Genomic DNA, 20,965 nt, shown 5'->3' on the forward strand with positions numbered 1-20,965 from the left:
CGCTTCTCACTAAGCCCTATAAGCCCAATACAGACAGGATGTTGCTACGTTCCCAAGCACCCTGTCGGTTAGTGCCCTCTATTGCCTGCTGAACGGCAGGGCCTGGCAGGATATTAACCGGTTATGTGAGATCTGGGAGCAAGAGCTGGGAGTGGAGATCTCTTCTGAAACATGGGAGAACATATGGGAGAATACTTGAAAGATCTCAATCTGTAATAGGACATGCGCTACGCAGTTAAAAGTTCTGCACAGGGCTCATCTGGCACCAGACCATCTGGCGAAGTTTAAAAAAGGGGCATCTTTAGTGTGCCCCAAATATAAAATAAGTGTAGGTATTCTTACCCATTGCTTCTGGACATGCCACAGGCCCCGTGTTTATTGGAGCACTGTGGCGGGAGAGATAGGGAGGGTATTGAGGACAGAGGTTAAAGTAAACCCGATATCTCTCCTCTTAGGTCTACCGACTTAACCGTCTTTAGACGGGCATGGGAAGAAACTATTTAATATTCTTGCACACTGTGCACGGAAGAATACTCTGAAGAATTGGGTGTCTGAGAACCCGCCAGGCTTGCTGGGATGGCAGAAATTAATTATGGAGCACATTCCCTTGGACTTTTTCACAAACATGATGCACCACACAACAGAAAATTTTTATAAGACATGGCAGCCCTACTTGAGTTATTTGGATATAGATTTATCAGTTATCTTAACTCGGGTGTTTGTTTAACCAGGATGATTAGATTTGTCAAGCCCTGGGCCCTGGAGGGGGTCTCCCGAGTTAATACGAGTATATATATAATGCTCCCGTTCCTTTGTTTGGGAGCCTTGTGCCGAGCATCGCTGTTCTGTATTTTTGTGTGGTTTTTTTTGTTTTATTTTGCTTTTTTTTTGGTGTTGCTTTGCACAGTGTAAGGGTTTGCTTTGTATTATAGAGTAGATTAGTAGTTAGTCGATAGTAGTTGTATTGTAATTTGTGTTTTTTTTCTTTTTTTTTATACTGATATTTGTGATTGATTTTTTTTTCAATAATTTTATATGTTTGTAAAGTTAAAAAAAATTGCTAATAAATATATTTACAAAAAAAAAGAAGTGTAAAAGAGAGAGACCGTATCATGGCAGGTGGGATTTTCCTATCATCCTCCTGTGTCTTGCTGACCGGTTCCAGTCCAATAGGTTTATGTGGCTGTCTATTTCACTATTGAAAACCTGCACCTCATTGAACAAAAAGATAAACAAATACTGAGCAGCATAAAGTTATGGTACTTCATAGCACAGAAATATGAAACACAGCCAATAGTGGCAGAGATTTGAATGAGCACAGGGAAGCAATCAGAAGCACATGACAAATAATTTATGTAAATTCACTTTCAATACACAGCAAGTGAACAACACTGACAAAGTAATGGAATCATGCATATTATAGGAAGCAATAAACACAACACAAACATGTGGCTCTGCATTCCTGTACAATAAATGTATAAAAGGAAAAACTGAAAACATTGCAGCAGGTGTACTTGGGAAAATACTTAAGTCTGTGATCCAGGATCCAAATCCAATCTCAGATCAGGACAGTCCCATGTTTTCTATCTCAGAAGCTGACAGATGTTCCGTTTATTTGGAGCACTTAACATCAGTGTTGATGGTGTGTAGTATAAGAGAAGGAAATACCATGGCCGGTGGACACCACAGGGGCTGGAGGGCAATATCGCTCAATTACATCAATTTTTAATTTGAATCAGTAAATTTCCTTTCAGGTTTTTATCTTGAGTCACAGTACTCTTTTAAGGAGCTATCTAGTTTAACTTAGTTAGCGGGTTTTTAAAAAATGTGTAAGAAGGGACTAAGTTCAAGATTCAGGGAGAATTGGCTCGTTCTTGGCTACGGCAGGAAGCAGGCACTGGGAGGCAGGAAGTTCTCCAAGTTGGACACTGCCTGACAAAGTGTCTCTTGAGGAGTCCCTTGTGTCTGTCTCCAATCTTGGTTGGACTCAGCAAAGTGTGGGATGCTATCACCTGCTCTCGCAGCCATTAATGGTTGTTGGTGCAGGGACACTGAAAGTAGATCCAATTATCATGAGATTTCCGTGTAATGAGGAGCTTCTTCCTCCAATCCTGTTGATATCTGTCAGAGAGGAAAGTCATACTTTGTCTGCACTTACTGGGTTTCATACCATATCTTGCTCTCTCAATCATTATAGTGATCTCTGGGACTGATCTGTTCTATATATCTTGTTTTAATAAGGGAACTCCAGGGGCTTACATTCCCATTGTTCCTAATGTAGCAAAATGTTGGCATGAGAATCAAGTGGAGTCCTGACTGTTTACTGTTGAAATTAGTGAATATATCATCCAACAATCAGACTTATAATTAAATAGCTCTGAGCCAAATCTGATATTAAGTGTGAAGGCAGGTACTTGAGCAATAATTGCTCCGTGATTAATTACGGCATTATATGAAATTAAGTACCTGCATCACTTCATCTGATCCTTTTTCTTTTCATGACAAGTTCTCTTTAAGCTGCACACCAGTCCATCAACTGCCCCACATTGGTTATAAGTGTTACTCTCTAACTGTAACTGGTTGCTGCAGCACTGCCTACCCATCTGAGGCCACCTGAGCCCTATCCAATTCTGTAACTTCCTCCATATCAACAAGTCTCCCTAGCTCGGTACCACACAATTTTGATTTCTCGTCCATCCTTAATTTTAATCATCCCACCATTGACACCTGCCTTCACCTGCTGATGCATAAACTCAGAAACTCCATCCCTAAATCTCTCTGCTTCTCTCTCTTCTTGAAGTTGCTCTTTTGAACTTCTCATATGTTCTAACTTTTCCTTCCACGCCTCTGTGCAAAGTTTTGTTGCTAATTTCTCCTGAAGTCCATTGAGATGTTTTACTGTTAAAGATTCTACCAACATTTTGAGGTTATCATTGATCAGAAACTGAACTGGACCTGATATATAAATGCTATGGATGCAAGAACAGTGCAAAGGATAGGAATTCTGCAGCTAGTAACTCACTGTATGTCTTCCAATACCTGTCCATCATCTACAAGGTACAAATCAGCAGTTTCAATAATCTCCTTTAGCCTGAAAGAGTGCAGTTCCAACAACACTCAAAACTTGGCACCATCCAAAACAAAGCAGCTCCTTGATTGGCACCACATTCTGTACTTTTAAAGTTCACTCTATTCACCTGTGAATCTCAACAACAGCAGAGCGTACCTGTGAGAAGATTCACTACAGTCACTCCAAAACAGCATCTTCCAAACACACTGTCTTTACCACCTAGAATTACACGACCAGCAGATGAAACACCATCACCTGCAACTTCCTCTCCAGACTGCATGTCACCCTGACTTGGTAACATATCGCCGTTCCCTCACTGTCACTTGGTCAAAATCGTAAAACTCTCTTCCTAAAAGAATTGTAGTTAAAAATCACACAACACCAGGTTTTCGTCCAACAGGTTTAATTGGAAGCACACTAGCTTTCGGAGCGACGCTCCTTCATCAGGTGATAGCGGCGGTCCGAAAGCTAGTGTGCTTCCAATTAAACCTGTTGGACGATAACCTGGTGTTGTGTGATTTTTAACTTTGTACACCCCAGTCCAACACCGGCATCTCCAAATCATAACAGCATCGTAGGTTACCCTACACCCCAAGAACTGCAACTGTTCAAGATGGCAGCTCAGCGCCACCTCTCCAAAGGAATTGAAGATGGGAAATTAATGCTGGCCTAGCCAGCGATGCCCCATCCCATGAACGAAAACAGTGAAGTTGTAGTTGTAGTTGTGCCCCCCTCCCCCCCCCCCCCCCATCAGATCATTTATAATAAACACCTAGGGTATGATTCTTGCCTCTGTGTAAAATCAGGCTGTATGTTTTCAGATCTCCCGCCCAATGCTTGCCTGAATCCTAACACGACTTTTGATTTGACCCTTTCACAGGCGGGAGATTGAATAGGAAATTAAGCCAGAATTTCAGCACCTCGTGAGGCGGCGCTCCGGAAGTAGCGAGGGAGAACCTGTTAGTATGGCCTGGCAAGTTTCGAGGGTTTAGGTTTTGCAGCTGAATGGAAGGGGTATAGGACGGGCATATACAGTAATAAGTCTGACTGTGGATCTAAAATTTATCTCAATCATTGTATTCAACACCATTCCGAAAGAGCAGATTGTGATATCAACCCGGAAAGTTTGGGATTACCCTTCAATTTTGTTTTTGCTTGTTCTTGAGATGTGAAGCAATGTAAGAACTTAGAATGCAACCAGCTTCAGCCTGTCGTTATTTCAAACAGCAGCGCCCGGCTTTTATTGACACAGCTTCCTGTTATTTTACACCGACATCGCTATCTAACGGGATTTTGTCTCATTTCGTGTTGTTCTTATCACACTTCCCTGTGCTGTCTGTTTTCAGGAGCCCCCTCCCCTCCCCTCCCCGTGGGTGTGTGCCTAGTTGCTTTTTTGCATACTTCTGTTTTTCAGTTCCGCCAACTTGCTGGTGACAAAGTTCCACTTGAAGCCGGGGTCGCTGGACGCCTCCAGGTTGGTGTATGCCCCGGGACTGGCGTTTTTCTCGGTCCCTCCGCCTCCCTCTTCAGTGAGTGCGGGGCCTGCAGCCGCCTCGGCCTCGCCTTCTCCTGCGCCGTCGCTGACCTTGTTGGCCTCGGAGGTTTGGTTCCATTTGGTGGCGAAGGCGTCCCAGAACCCGGTTAGCTTCTTCTCGGGCTCTTTCGGCGCCGGCTCTGAAAGGACACTGGAGATGAAAGAGAAAAGCACAGAGTAATTAAGCGGCCCGAACCCTCCTGAAGCCTCGCTTGGTGAAATACTAATGGCCTTACCACGGGCTTCAGCATGTTATCTATTTAAAAAAACATTTATTTGTTTCTTGAAAACATTTTGGAGATTGGAAATCCGACGAAATTACATCAGGGGAACGCAAGAAGGTGCTGTTCTCCAACTTGAAGGGCTTCACTCTTCGATGGATCATATTGAGATTCATTCTAATGTTTTAAAAATTAACATTTTAAATTTTCATTAAAATCAAATTTCCATCAAACTCTTGCGCACGGCTGGTTATTTTCGGAAAATCTTTACCTCATCGTTTAAATTATGTATTTGTTAATGAGTTTTGAAGAGAAAGTAATCTTAGAAACGCGTACATTTGGAAATGACAGCCAATTAACTCGTGAGCAGTCCCAGTCCCCTGACCAGACTGGACCAACCTAGCCCTGTGCCATCTAGATCAATCTGACTCAGTCCATCCTATCTCAGGCCAGGCAGCCAGTTTGCATATGAACCTTAGGGCGAAACTGAGGACTGCATATGCTGGAGATCAGAGTCGAGAGTGTGGTGCTGGAAAACCACAGCAGGTCAGGCAGCACCCGAGGAGCAGGAAAATCGACGTTTCGGGCAAAAGCCCTTCATCAAGAATGCATATGAACCTTAGTCCAGTGTTGAGGGATATCACAACTGAGACACTTGTGCCCTCAGCTAGTGATCTAGCCCACCCGAACAATACTCCAACTGACGTTAGCTATCAACAATGAATTGTGATGAGAGTTACTAAAGCCCCGTTTCGTTGTCTGAAAAGTAGAAAGTTCTCATTTAAGTGCACTGCGAATTGACATTGTCTGATGAGAAAGGGGGCTCACTGTGAATCAGGCTGTTCGACAGTTCTCGCACGTTAATTCTGATCAGGAGTGTAGAACAGTTACTCATCCGGTTCATGTATTTTAATATAAAATCTTGTTTGAAACTGAGATTTCATGTTTACTTAATTTGCCAGAGATAGGCCACAGGGAAATCTAAAACGTTGATAGCGACTGAAAATGAAAAGGATTACGCTGCATTCTCAGACCCTTGCCTCCTTTCTTGAAACAGGGTATGTGCGTCACTGTTCGGGCCAGCATCTATTACGCCACACAAATTGCCGCCTTGCACCACTGCGGTCTACGTGCTGTAGGTAGACCCACAATGCAATTAGAAAGGAAACCCCAGGAGTTTGACCCAGAGACACTGAAGGAACAGCAGTATATTTCCAAGACAAGATGGTAGGTAGTTTGGAGAGAAATCTGCAGGTGATGGTGTTCCCATGAATCTGGTGCCCTTGTGCTTCTAGGTAAAAGTGGTCTTGGGTTTGTTGTCTAAAGAGCCTTGGTAAACTTTTGCAGTGTATCTTGTAGATTGTATGCACTTCTGCAACTGATTGTTGGTGATAGTTGAGGGAGTAGATGTTTGTTGATGCAGTGTCAATCAAGTGGGCAGATTTTCCTGGCTGGTGTCAAGCTTCTTGAATATTGTTGGAGCTGCTCATCCAGGCAAGTGAAGACTATTCTGTCAAACTCCTGATTTGTGCCTTGTAGGTGGTATATGGGCTTTTGAGAGTCAGCAGGTGAGATTCTTGCAGCAGGATTCCTAGCCTCTGACCTGCCCTTGCAGGCACAGTACTTAAATAGTGCAGTTTAGTTTCTGGTCAGTTGTCACCCTCTGATGTTGATGATGGGGGGACTCAGTTTTGGTAATGCAGTTGAATGTCAAGGTGTGATGGTTAGATTCTCTCTTGTTGGAGATAGTCATTGTCTGGCACTTTTACTTTGCTAATGTTACTTGCCAATTGTCAACCAAAATCTGGATATTGTCCATGTCTTGTTGCATTTAGACATGGGATCACTTCATCATCTGAGGAGTTGTGAATGGTGTTTGAACATTGTGCGATCTTTTGTGAACATCCCCATTTTTGACGATATGATGAAGCAACTGAATATGGTTATACCTAGAAACTCTTTGAGGGATGTCCTGCAGCTGAGGTAACTGACCTCCCAAACCATAACCATGCTCTTTTTTGCCAGGTATGACTCAAACCAATGGAGAATTTCTCCCCGATTCCCACTGACTGTAGTTTTGCTAAAGTTCTTGATGCCACATTTGGTCAAATGTAGCCCTGAGGCCAAGGCCAGTCACCCTCACTTCACCCCTGGAATTCTTTTGTCAATATTTGAATCAAAACTGTAATGAGGTCAGGAACTGAGTGGTTCTGTGGAACCCAAACTAATTGGCAAGTTATTGCTAAGAAAGTGCTGATTGAGAGGATTGTTGATGACACTTTCCATCATTTCACTAATTATCGAGAGTAGACTGATGGGGCCGTAACTGGTTAGGTTGGATTTGTTCTGCTTTTTTCGTATAGAACATGAGAGCAATTTTCCAGATTGTTGGGTAAATGCCAATGTTGTTGCTGTGCAGGAGCAATGACTGTATATAAATTATGAAGGGTTTTGCTAGAATGAGTAAGGTGAAACTTTCCACTAACAGGATAACCAGATAAACCAAATGTAAAATAATTATCAAAACAGCTCAGGGCAAATTAGATTTTTTTTGTGTAGTTCATTGTTATTATCTGGAAAAGGTGGTGGTAGTAGATTCAGTGACTACTTTCAAAAGGGGAGTGGATAAATAGTTGAAAAGGAGAAAAAAAATCATGACTATGGAGAAAAAGAGGATGGGATTAATTGGACAATCTTTCAATGGCACCAATGGTTGAAGCAACATCTGTACTGTGCTTCAGGACAAGATGTCCACTGTCACTTTTATGAGCAATTCCTGCCCAAACTTGTCATTCGTTTGTCCTTGAAATTGAGACTGGACAACGTGCCTAGAATCATTATTTAGGTTTTACAGCTCCTTCTATCCTTACCGAGTCAAGCTGGTGTGCAAGTAGGTGAAGGACTTACTCCATAGATATTGCCTGTGCTATTTTGAACCGTCACTGGCCAATTGGTGAAACTGGGTAGTGACTGACTAACCTTTAAAGCTGCTCTCCTGCTCAGGTTGTATAGGTGTTGGATATATGCTCACCTTCCACTCATTGCCTACATTCATGAATTTGTAGAATGTTACAGCGTAAACACTAAACATTCAGCCCACTGTTACTGCACCAATGGGTAATATAGACTGACAATGTCTAGGTACTATGGAATACAAATAACTGATAAAATATGGCGACTTTTAGTCAGAATTTTGACACATTCTAATGTGGTGTTTGATCTATGCAATGTACATATTATCAGACTTCCTCTTGGAAAACTAAAAAGATCTCTGTTGATCTGACGGATTGTAAGAAAGGCATATGATACTATGGGAAGAACATCACTGGGAGAGGTAGGGTACATGATAATGAGTATCAGTGGGGGAGTGGGGGTAATTTTGAATTATCATCAATAGGAAAATGACAGAATATTGTGAACACATGCTGAGTGTACATAGCCAAGGTTACTAGGGTACTGGAGGCATGAACTGTCAATGCACTAAATTACTGTTTTTGCTCCCTAACACGAGGGATTCCATTTTATACTTGTCTGGGGTAGACTGAATTAGCTTAAGATCTGTGGTGTTGTGAAGAAGGAATGTACTCACTGTTCGACTGGGGCTGTGTTCTCAGCTGGAAGTAACTTGTGTTCATCATCCTTGTTGAAGAGAGAGGACATGCATTTCCATCCTTTTGCACTGGCCCCTTGTACCTGCAAATGGACAAATATCATCATTGGCTCTGCTGTTTAGTGTCCAACATTCTCTCTGGTAGTGAAAACAGGCAATTAACTGACCTGGTTGCAACCACCAGCACCTCCCCCACACCCCCTTCCCCTATTCCACTCCCCTCCATCAGCTCAAGACAGGATAAGAAATGGGTGATATTGCAGAACTTCAAGTAGGTGATTTTAGCAATTGAAAGGAGAGAAGATGGAAGCTTAGTTCAGTGTAAAATAGGATGGTGACTTTGTAAAGTCTAATTTGGCTTGAAATGGGGAGCATTAGAATTGTGGTTGGTTAACAATTTGTGGCAGGTAATGGCATTAGAGTTCATAACATTTATTTGCTTTATCTAGAACTGGATATAAACAATGGACCGAAGAAACAGAGAGACAGTGGAGGCATTGATAGAAGTGGTGGCAAGACAGAGACAACATGTGGAATTCAATATGGTTTCACATGATAACACCCAGGGACAGCACAAAGATGAAAAATAAGATAAAACAAAGAACTGCAGATGTTGAAAATCTGAAACAAAATAGAAATTTCTCTGGAAACTCAGCTGATCTGGCAGTGTCTGTAGAGAGAGAGATCAGAGTTAACACTAAGTCCAGTGACTCTTCTTCAGAACAGTCTGCTTTCACTTCACAGATGCTGCCAGATCAGCTGAGTTTCTCCAGCAATTTCTGTTGCTGATGAGGAATAGGAGGTCGTCAAGGTTGGATCCTTGGGGACTATTAGAAGTAACATTGTGGGAATGGGAAGAGATGTCATTCCCAGTTGATTCTCTGATGAGATAGGACTGGATTCAGACAGTAGGAGGAAGTGAGGATAGCAGATGCTGGAGATCAGAGTTGAGAGTGTGGTTCTGGAAAAGCATAGCAGGTCAGGTAGCATCCGAGGAGCAGGAGAATCAACGTAGAGTCATAGAGATGTACATCATGAAAACAGACCCTTCGGTCCAACCTGTCCATGCCGATCAGATATCCCAACCCAATCTAGTCCCACCTGCCAGCACCCGGCCCATATCCCTCCAAACTCTTCCGATTCATATACCCATCCTAATGCCTCTTAAATGTTGCAATTGTACCAGCCTCCACCACTTCCTCTGGCAGCTCATTCCATACACGTACCATCCTCTGCGCGAAAAAGTTGCCTTGTAGGTCTCTTTTATATCTATCCCCTCTCACCCTAAACCTATGCCCTCTAGTTCTGGACTACACCACCCCAGGGAAAAGACTTTGCCTATTTGCCCTATCAATGCCCCTCATAATTTTGTAAACCTCTATAAGGTCACCCCTCAGCCTTCTACGCTCCAGGGAAAACAGCCCCAGCCTGTTCAGCCTCTCCCTGTAGCTCAAATCCTCCAACCCTGGCAATGTCCTTGTAAATCTTTTCTGAACCCTTTCAAGTTTCACCACATCTTTCCGATAGGAAGGAGACCAGAATTGCTCACAATATTCCAACAGTGGCCTAACCAATGTCCTGTACAGCCACAACATGACCTCTCAACTCCTGTACTCAAATCTCTGACCAAAAAAGGAAAGCATACCAAACGCCTTCTTCACTATCCTATCTACCTGCAACTCCACTTTCAAGGAGCTACAAACCTGCACTCCAAGGTTTCTTTGTTCAGCAACACTCCATAGGACCTTACCATTAAGTGTATAAGTCCTGCTAAGACTTGCTTTCCCAAAATGCAGCACCTCGCATCTATCTGAATTAAACTCCATCTGCCATATTTCGGGCAAAAGCCCTTCATCAGGATTCCTGATGCAGGGCTTATGCTCAAAATGTCGATTTGCCTGCTCCTTGGATTCTGCCTGACCTGCTGTGCTTTTCCAGCATCATACTCTCGAATGGAATCAGACAATAACAATCTCACCCAGCTGACAGGACAAACTTTGGAAGAGAATGGTCAACTGAATCAAAGGTTGCAGACAGACCATAAAAGATGAGATTGGTGGGTATAGTATAATCATGATCACCCAGGATATAATTTCTGCCCTAGTTTAACATCCCACCTCTCACATCCTCAATGGGAATTAATGGGAATACTCCACACTTGTTGGAGTCATACTTAGCACAAAAGAAGATGTTTATGGCTGTTGGAAGTCGATCTTTTCAGTACTAAAACATCACTGCAGGAGTTCCTCAAGGTAGTTATGGGACAACGTAGAGGATGAAAACAAGTATCAAACGGATCTGTGTTTCTTCTCACAGTCGAATAGCAGCATCACCAAGTTTCATTCCCACAGTGAACATTAGATGATTGTAGAAACAGGTAGAGTCTGATTTGAATTTATATTTGAAATTTCTTTTATAAAAAAGGTGAGTCACTTGGGGGAAGAAATCTGCCAAAATATGGTTGAATATCTCTAGGTTTGAAAAAGGATGTAACTTATGATTATACTCTGCTTTTGTTATATTGAAATAGGACTCTGAGCCCCTCAACTCTAAAACTGAAACCAATTGTTGTTTAATATTTCAGTGAAATCTAATGGACTTTGGAAGGAGATTATATCCAATAAATTATGCAGTACCTATCTTCTTTCTTCTATTGTAACTCGTATGTATCATGAGACAGCGATCAGTTACTGCATCTTTAAAAAGGCAATGATTAGTTGGTTGATGTAAAGGCCAATCACTCCCCACATAAAGCCATCCCATGACCTTCACACCTGTCTATCTAATAATTGGTCTCTCACATCTTTCACCACACCAAGATCCTTCACATCTGTGCCCACACTGAGTGTCTCAAACCTGTTCTCCACTGATGGCTCTTTACACCTGTACTCACATCGTGAGTCCAGACTACCTGCTCCCGTGCTGACAGCCCCTCATAGATGTGTCCACAGCAAGACTACTCACACATGTACCCACACTGTGAACCTCTCAAATCTGTTCCCAACTTTAGATGCACTTGTGCAACTCACCCAATAGTTCTATAATTAACTTGATTATTGCTAAGTTAGGAAGTAGCTTTTGATAGTTCTTGGTAATACTTGAAACCATTAGCCTTCGGAGATGTTTTGGTGATTTACTTTCAGACTTGCTATTTTAAATGACAATCTATAACTCATTTCCAACTTTTTGTTTTTCTCATTTTCTTTCTCTGACATTTCCTTTTGCCTGCCACTCTGAACCCAACCCTATGGATGCTGACTGGGACCAGAGAGTACAGGGGAGGGAGCATTACTGGGATCTCTGATGGTAGTTTGGTTGTGTGCACCAATGGAAGGAAAGTATTAATCAAAGCTCTACCCTCTCAAGGAAGCTTGGACAAGTCAACTGTCAGGTGTAAGTCTGCTTGATGTTCCTCCTTCGTAATCCAGAAAGATTCAGACCTATTCAAGGTCAGCATGGTGGCTCAGTGTTTAGTACTGCAGTGTCAGGGACCCAGGTTCAATTCAGTGACTATGCAGTTTGCACATTCTCTCCCTGTCTGTGTGGGTTTCTGCTGAGTGCTCCAGTTTCCTCCTGCAGCCCTAGGATGTGCAAGTTAGGTGGATTGGTCATGCTGAATTGCACACAGTGTCCAGGAATGTGCAGGCTAGGTGGATTAGCCATGGTAAATGTGGGTTAGCCATGGTTAATGTGGCATTACAGGGATAGGGTGGAGTCTATGTCTGGGTAGAATGCTCTTTGGAGAGTTGTTGCAGACTCAGTGAGTAGAATGGCCTCTTTCCGCATTGTAGGAATTCTATGATTCTATGAAATGAAATTGCCCAACTCTGTAATTGCTCTACCATATCCTTCCAGATATGTGTGGCTCTGGTTATAATGTGTGATCTGTTGACTCTGTGAACACATTAGGTAAGTTCCGATCATCCTCTAATGGAAGATAAATAGCCAATAAAGGGGAGGGTGCTTCTGGTTAACATTCCCTGATGCCTGATGACTTGCCTGATGCTGAGCTTCTCAGAACCATCACAGGAGGCACAATTGCAATTTCCTCAGCAATCCCAGTGTTCACCCAAGTGGCAACACCCAGAGTCTCCCAATCTGGTGAAATTAATGCAACTTGTATGGTAGGTGAGAAATAAATAATTTGTACCTTTTTTGCCAACTGTGAGACAGAACTGGAGCCTTCCTCTGTAGTCATATCAATCACGGTGTCATTGTTCTGAAAGAAATGTTTAGTTGTTAGTTGGCACATTAGACACCACAGACTTGCAGCACAAATTCAGCATTTCAATGGCTTTGTTAACACATTCAAAATATATGGCATAACACTTATATCCACATACATTTTTAAAATCGGTCGTTTAATCATTTATCATCAAACATTTAATCATTGACCCAATGTATCCAAGTCCAGCAAAACATTAATATCCTGAAGCGGAAGTGTAGACCCAGTCTATTCCCACGAAGTTCTTACAGAATCAACAGAAAATAATCAGAACGCTAAGTAGCACTGTATATTTCCCTCTCAGCATTTTCTGTTACCTTAAAGAAATCGTGAAGGTTCAGAAGTACATACCTGTTCTTTTACGTCTTCCTCTTCATCAGCTGTGAAACTTCTCAGTACTTTGCTTTTGTAAACTTTCCAGATTCCCTGGTTCATTATTCTGCTTATTTGATCTTTACATAAAAGGGAAAAAAACTTGAATTCTGTTGTCAGGAGCCCATTAATGTGGGCATGCGTTGAGTCGACAGCTGAACTTAGTAACAAACAGTCCGGGTTCCAGGCATTGCAAGCTTAGCTGTGAAGATGCAGATAGTCACTATTTTGGAGTCAGCTTCCAGCTCCAAGATCCGATTCAAGGCAGATTGAGTGAGCTGTTTGACTCCGGCAGGTTACATTAAACTTTTACTGCCATGGAAATGCGCATGTGAGCCGAAACTGTCTCGAATACTCACAACATCTCTGGTCCAATCAGAGGCAGCCCAAGGTCATATTTCTTCTTAGCTGAGGTGTACAAGGAGAGCAAGACATTAGCTTCAAATCCCTCTCAAAGAATGGGAGCTGTCATATGCTGGAACTTTGTACTTTTCCTACGTTTTCTGGTTATTGGACTTAAAGTTAAGATTGGTATAAAATGTATCATCTAAATCCCCTCCTTTGGAACACCAGAACAGATTTCAATACTTCATCTGACGCAGCAATCATTATTCTCTGCACCTCACACTGAAACCGGTGTAAATAACGTTTGAACTTTTAGCATAAGCAATGTGGAGTCTTCGTTTGGATGAGACAGGACCAGGGTCTGTGGGGAGTGGGACTTGGGTGGGGAGAGGGGTTGCTCTTGCTGGAGGATTTCCCACCCAGCATCAGTAAGCAGTGCCATTGCTGTCACAGGCCACTGCCCACAGTGTCAATAGTAGGCGCCGCGACCTGTGATGGTAATCTGAAACTCCGTGTCACAGGGATTTCAAGCTTCGGAAATCTTGCTCTCCACAAACCTCTGCTCCTTACCTCAGACACGTGACCCATGAGGGTGTTCAGTTTGACAGATTTCCCTGAAGTTCAGGGTCCTGCAGTAATTCGGAAAGGCTGCTAATTGCGGAATGAGGTCCAAAAATCCTACCCTGCACCTCGAACCCGGGTTCAACGGACCTTCCTTCCGTGTTAATCACAGCCGCCTAATTTTGAAGAGGGCCGAATGAATGTTGACGATTATATCAATCCTTGGTTTGAGGAGGTTGGGCCATACCTCAGGACAATTCCCGGAACAGTTCTTGCGATCCTACTCATTTGGTGGAATGGGTGGAGGACCCATGTTTCCATTGTGGGATCGCGCAAACAGCACAGCTTTCCAACTGTAGCGTTAAATACTTAAACAAATTCATCACTACTCCTTGGTTTGTGGTCCATGCCTCCGCGTGTAAAGCCTAGAATCGCAATATTTAATAAATATCTTTCATTTAAACAGCGTCCTTCACGACTGACTACTCAAAGGATCAGTAATGACTGCCCACCAACTGCATCGTCTCCTCCTCAGAGGAGGAGAAAGTGAGGACTGCAGATGCTGGACAGCAGAGTCAAAAAGTGTAGCGCTGGAAAAACACAGCCGGTCAGGCAGCATCTCAGGAGCTGGAGGACCCTTGACGCAGGGCTAATGCTGGACACGTCGGTTCTCCTGCTCCTCAGCCGCTGTCTGACCGGCTGTGCTTTTCCAGCGCCACACTTTTGACTCCTCCTCAAAGGATTCTGGATCAGTGGTGCTGGAAGAGCACAGCAATTCAGGCAGCATCCGACGAGCAGCAAAATCGACGTTTCGGGCAAAAGCCCTTCATCAGGAATAAAGGCAGAGAGCCTGAAGCGTGGAGAGCAACTCAAATGCTGGGTACAACTTGTGTCGCCGCCTTTAGGGGATAGGGTACTCTTCAACCTCTCCCTGAAGAAGGTAGAATGAATGAAGGCAAAACTGAAATGACATGAGAGAGGTGGAGTAAGAGACTTCAAAGGATGGGGTTCTGCCTGTGAGTAGCTGCTGTGAAAGGAACTAGTGCGTAGTGCTGGGCTTGAACACCTTATGACATGCCTCTGAAGGATTCATGGTACAAATGTTTCTTTGCGAGGGAAAAGAGCGTGCCGGTGCCCAAGTGGAACAAGGAGAGGGTGTGCAGTGCCGGCACTGATAGCGTACAGTTCTTTCTGAAGCTCTAATGTTTGTAATTACTGACCCGCCTCCCTCTAGGTAGCACAAAAACTCTGAGCAAAACCAGTATCTAGGTCTATCGCTTCAATTTCTTTAAAGAGACCTCTAAGATCTCAATCAGTGAGGAATCCTGCCCGAAATGTCTACTCTCCTGCTCCTCGGATGCTGCCTGACCTGCTGTGCTTTTCCAGCACCACTCTAATCTAGACAGTGCTTTATTTGCCCCGACCTGCTGCACTCTGACTGATGTCAGAGTCCTGAACCAATCCAAAGCCAGCATCAGATAAATGCCCAGGGCAGTGACTTCAGTGTGAATTCAGAACGGACAGCGCTATTCCCTTCAACCTGCTGCTGAAGGCTCCATTGCTGAGCTGTCTGTTTAAATTTTGCACAGAAATTGCCCGGTGGGTCAGCTGCTTTCACCCCTTTTAAACTGATTCTTTACAACGAATATGCAGGAATGCGAACGAGCAGGCCCAGAAACTCACGTGTAGTTCCCTCTTCCAGACCTGATTAATGAAACACTAGTGGAAGGAATTCTGTGCCGTGTAGTCAAGGTTGGGGGATGCAACTGAGACACATTCATACCAAATCAGAAATAACTTGGAAGGTACAAGAACAGAATTCTGCTCCATGTTCGCAAGTGGTAAAACTATTTTGGGTTGTCAATGTTTTCGCGGAGGAGTTAATGTCCTGCTGTGAATTAGCAGAAAATATTGGCAATACAATTTTCACGAAACAACACTCTAGGGGCCACAAATCACCCTGTGTTGAGGAGATTATGTTTATTCATGGTCCGTACATCAAAACCAAAACACAATCGGGTTGTAGCCAGTGGGATGCTACAACCCTTCCTCTTAGCTTCACGTCCGTTTTCACTCCCGGTTGGGAATCTGATTTTGACTGCACGGAGCTCTCGCCACTCTCGAGTTTTCAAAAACGCCTCGAGCCTGAAAACCGAATTGTGATGCGAACTGGCTTTGTTCGTGTGTGTGCGCGTTTGTGTTTTGTTTAACGACCTCTGACTTTCTGTTTTCAGTTGTCACATGTCACAGATAGTCTTGCAGATCCATAGAATCACGACAAGCGGCTTTAAATAACTCGGAGCTGCTTTGTTCCTCTACTACCCGGGCCAATTAAAATTTCATGATGTTCGAAGCTTTGGTTCAATTTCTGTTACTGAAGCAATTCTTTCAAAGGTACAATTACGTGTGCTGTGTGGAAATAGATTTGATTTTATATCTTCTCACATCTCACAGAAACACCCTAAAGCGCATCACAGATCACAAATCGCCTTGAAAGTGCTTTAACTTTTTTTTTGAGATTTTTCCCCTCTGTCGAGATGTCCCGCAGCGTTTTACAACTAATTAATTCGGTTTATGGAGCTCTCTGCAGGAATTGCAGCAGCTAACTTGTGCACAAACCTGGCGAAATGCCAAATGAGGCTGAGTGGCGCGTCAATTTTGTTTTGGTGATGTTCCTTAGGAACATTGTTATAGGGGTCGGTATACTTCAAATAGCATCATAGGATGGGATAAGCCGATTGGTGCCTGGATCGACACATGCAGGACACCAAACTCCTTCAGCACCGGACTAGGGTCCAAACACATACTTGTCCCTAGATTGTTAGAGCCTAGAATCATCTTACGCAGAGAGCCCCATAGAGAGTGTAAACTGTTTCTGAATGAATAATGTATGGTGGTCTATTCTGGAAGATGATGGTGATGTTAATGATATAGAAGATGGCATCAGCAATAACATTAGCAAATTTGCTGATGATATAAAGCTGGGTGGTCGGGTGAAATGTGATGAGGATGTTAGGAGATTACAGGGTGACCTGGACAAGTTAGGTGAGTGGGCAGATGCACAGCAGATGCAGTTTAATGTGGATAAATGTATGGTTATCCACTTTGGTGGCAAGAACAGGAAGGCAGATTACTACCTCAATGGAATCAATTTAGGTAAAGGGGCAGTACAGAGAGATCTGGGTGTTTTTGTACACCAGTCAATGAAGGCAAGCATGCAGGTACAGAAGGTAGTGAAGAAGGCTAATAGCATGCTGGCCTTCATAACAAGAGGAATTGAGTATAGAAGCGAAGAGGTGCTTCTGCAGCTGTACAGGGCCCTGGTGAGACCACACCTGGAGTATTGTGTGCAGTTCTGGTCTCCAAATTTGAGGAAAGACATTCTGGCTATTGAGGGAGTGCAGCATAGGTTCGAGGTCAATTCCTGGAATGGCGGGATTACCTTACACTGAAAGACTGAAGCAACTGGGTTTGTATACCCTTGAGTTTAGAAGACTGAGAGGGGATCTGATTGAGACATATAAGATTCCCTCCCCTATCAGCATTCCGTAGAGACCACTCCCTCCATGACTCCCTCGTCAGATCCACACCCCCCACCAACCCAACCTCCACTCCCGGCACATTCCCCTGCAACCGCAGGAGGTGCAAGACTTGTGCCCACACCTCGCCCCTCACCTCCCTCCAAGGCCCCAAAGGAAACTTCCATATCCGCCACAGATTCACCTGCACCTCCACACACATCATCTATTGCATCCGCTGCACCCGATGTGGCCTCCTCTATATTGGGGAGACAGGCCGCCTACTTGCGGAGCGTTTCAGAGAACACCTCTGGGACACCCGGACCAACCAACCCAACCACCCTGTGGCTCAACACTTCAACTCCCCCTCCCACTCCACCAAGGATATGCAGGTCTTTGGACTCCTCCATCGCCAGACCACAACAAAACGACGGCTGGAGGAAGAACGCCTCATCTTCCGCCTAGGAACCCTCCAACCACAAGGGATGAACTCGGATTTCACCAGTTTCCTCATTCCCCCTCCCCCCACCTTGTCTCAGTCAAATCCATCGAATTCAGCACCGCCTTCCTAACCTGCAATCTTCTTCCTGACCTCTCCGCCCTTACCTCAGTCTGACCTATCACCCTCACCTTGACCTCTTTCCACCTATCACATTTCCGACGCCCCTCCCCCAAGTCCCTCCTCCCTATCTTTTATCTTAGCCTGCTGGACACACTTTCCTCATTCCTGAAGAAGGGCTTATGCCCGAAACGTCGATTCTCCTGTTCCTTGGATGCTGCCTGACCTGCTGCGCTTTTCCAGCAACACATTTTCAGCTCTGATCTCCAGCATCTGCAGACCTCACTTTCTCCACATATAAGATTATGAAAGGATTGGACACTCTGGCAGCAGGAAACATGTTTCCACTGATGGGTGAGTGCCGAACCAGAGGACACAGCTTAAAAATACGGTGTAGACCATTTAGGACAGAGATAAGGAGAAACTTCTTCACCCAGAGAGTGGTGGCTGTGTGGAACACTCTGCCCCAGAGGGCAGTGGAGGCCCAGTCTCTGGATTCATTTAAGAAAGAGTTGGATAGAGCTCTCAAAGATAGTGGAATCAAGGGTTATGGAGATAAGGCAGGAAGAGGATACTGATTGAGGATGAATAGCCATGATCATATTGAACAATATGCAGGCTCGAAGGGCTGAATGGCCTACTCCTGCACCTCTTGTCTCTTGTCTTATCTCAATCATTGTCATTTTCAACATTTCGAAAATATCCTCCAGAGTCAGTATCGTGTGTCAGGATGAAAATTCAATCACCGTGACTTCATACGGAGCTGGTTTAAGGCTGGGAGGAGAGGGTGACAGGGGACTTTAATTTCACATCTTAAAGCAGGACTGAAAAATGAGCACTTGGTTCAGGTATCAGGAGGGCACCCAGGGAGAGGTTGGCGCATCGGGGTACTTCATCAATGAAGGTCCCGGTACAAATATAGGCTACTGTTGCTGTAAGACAGCAAAGGACACTGTTTCTCAACCGTTCCAACACTTGTACACTAGTAACATGTTCAAATGTTTCCTTAGTTATGAATAAGGGTTACTGAACCCGAACCTGTCGACTCTGCTTTCTCTCCACAGATGCTGCCAGACTTGGCGTGTTTCTCGAGCAATTTCTTTTTGTTTTTGTTTCGGTTTTCCAACACCCGCAGTTCTTTGTTTTATGTTTCTAGAGGGGATTTGTCCACTTCCAACCAGGCAAGGGTTAGGTTTATTTCTTCAGCAAATTACTCACGAACGTGCGTAAGTCTAAGAGGAGGAATCGACTTGGTGGAAAGTTGATGAAAGAGTAACTAATACGAAATTAATTGACTGATCACTGTGGAGAGAGACAACTTAATTATGTTAATGACCGGCTTCACAGAAACAGAGTCTGAGACGTCAGATTTATTGTGTCCTTTGATTTGAGGAGGTTTATTTTTAACTCAAAGAGAACGCACTTTATCTCAGAAACACCGCATTGTGCAGCCCACATTTGTAGAGTTAAGGATTAGTCACGGTACCACAATCAGCTAACACTCAAATTCTCACAAACCGAGATATTCAAGCGGTTAATCTGGCAGAAGGAAACATGTTGTCCCACCTTCCCTTCTTCACGGTATTTTTTTATCACCCGCCCCATCTACCGGACTGGTGAGTAGATGAACATCACACAGAGGGGGGTGCATTTGTGGGAGTGGTGGAGGCGGGTACAATTACAACATTTAAAAGGCATCTGGATGGCTATATGACTAGGAAGGGATTGGGAGGATGTAGCGGAAATGCTGGCAGATGGGATTAGGTCAGATTGGGATGTCAGGTCGGCACGGTTGGACTAAAGGGTCTGTTTCCGTGCTGTATGACTTTATAATATCGCCGACAGTGGAGAAACCCTTCATTACTGCAGTCAAGCGAGAGTTACCAACCCTACTGGATTGGTTAGACTCTCTGGAGATGGCTGTTCATTTCTTGAAGTCGGTTGCTTTCAACTTGGGAAAACGTTAAACTCTTATGTTAGAGGCTCATTCGAATGTGCTAACTCCTCACAAAACCACAGGGAGGCTCCATATTTACTGAATGTGGACAAGTTAAGTGGCGGATCCAAAGTTCAGCGACCCCAATATCAACTGTATAAAAAAAGGCCCCAAGCCAAGTAAATGAAGAGGTGGACACATTATAAAACCACTGGAGTGACCAGTCAGTGCCCCATAGAGTACCAAGTGAAAAAATAGCCCTGAACCGGAGGCTATTCTCGGAATTTCTGGCTCACCGTCATGAGATCCTCCCATATTCCAAAGAAATGGAGGTGCCGGTGTTGGACAGGGGTGAAATTTAAAAATCACACAACATCAGGTTATAGTCTAACAGGTTTATTTGGAAGCACTAGCTTTTGGGGCACTGTTCCTTCGTCAAGTGGTTGTGGAGTATAAAATCATAAGACACAGAATTTATAACAAAAGATTACAGTGATATGTAACTGAAATAATATATTGAACAAACCTGGATTGTTAAGTCTTTCATCTTTTAGAATGGGTTGTAGATTTCGGTTCATTAATATGTAAAACCCAGAACTTCTTTGAAGTCACCTTCTCAGATAACCCCTCCATCACACCCACAACACACACTTCACCAAGCATTCACACATGCAAATACACACTCACTCAGATGCATTCACACACACACACACATATGTCTATAGGGTGAATTTGTATTTGCAGAATTCTAATTGCAGATAAATTCTGTTTTGCTCAAAAATGCACAATCAGCAGGCAGTCAATGCCGGCAGTCAATACATGTAATATTTTGTAAATTCCACTTTGGAAATAGAACCAGTCTCACCTCACATTGTCTGAGCTGAGATGTCACCTTTTGTTATAAAGCCTTAAATTATCTCTCGAAGGTGACTTAAAAGAAGTTCTGGGATTTACATATTAATGAACTGAAACCTGCAACCCCTTCTAAAAGATGAAAGACTTTGTAATCCAGGT

General features: G+C 43.7%; 1 protein-coding gene across 1 annotated transcript; it reads right to left on the reverse strand.

Moving 5' to 3' along the window:
* Positions 1-3,813: 3,813 nt before the first annotated feature.
* LOC122563418 (uncharacterized protein C1orf232) lies at positions 3,814-13,481 on the reverse strand. Its single transcript, XM_043717157.2, has 4 exons — positions 13,012-13,481; positions 12,586-12,654; positions 8,415-8,518; positions 3,814-4,755 (listed from the first exon to the last, which is right to left on the reverse strand). The coding sequence occupies exons 1-4, from the start codon at positions 13,093-13,095 to the stop codon at positions 4,452-4,454; spliced, it is 561 nt and encodes a 186-aa protein (XP_043573092.1). The 5' UTR covers positions 13,096-13,481; the 3' UTR covers positions 3,814-4,451.
* Positions 13,482-20,965: the final 7,484 nt, after the last annotated feature.

Source organism: Chiloscyllium plagiosum, unplaced genomic scaffold, assembly GCF_037043375.1.
Source record: "Chiloscyllium plagiosum isolate Xiang-an unplaced genomic scaffold, Cpla_swu_hap1 HiC_scaffold_30, whole genome shotgun sequence".
Classification (NCBI taxonomy): domain Eukaryota; kingdom Metazoa; phylum Chordata; class Chondrichthyes; order Orectolobiformes; family Hemiscylliidae; genus Chiloscyllium; species Chiloscyllium plagiosum.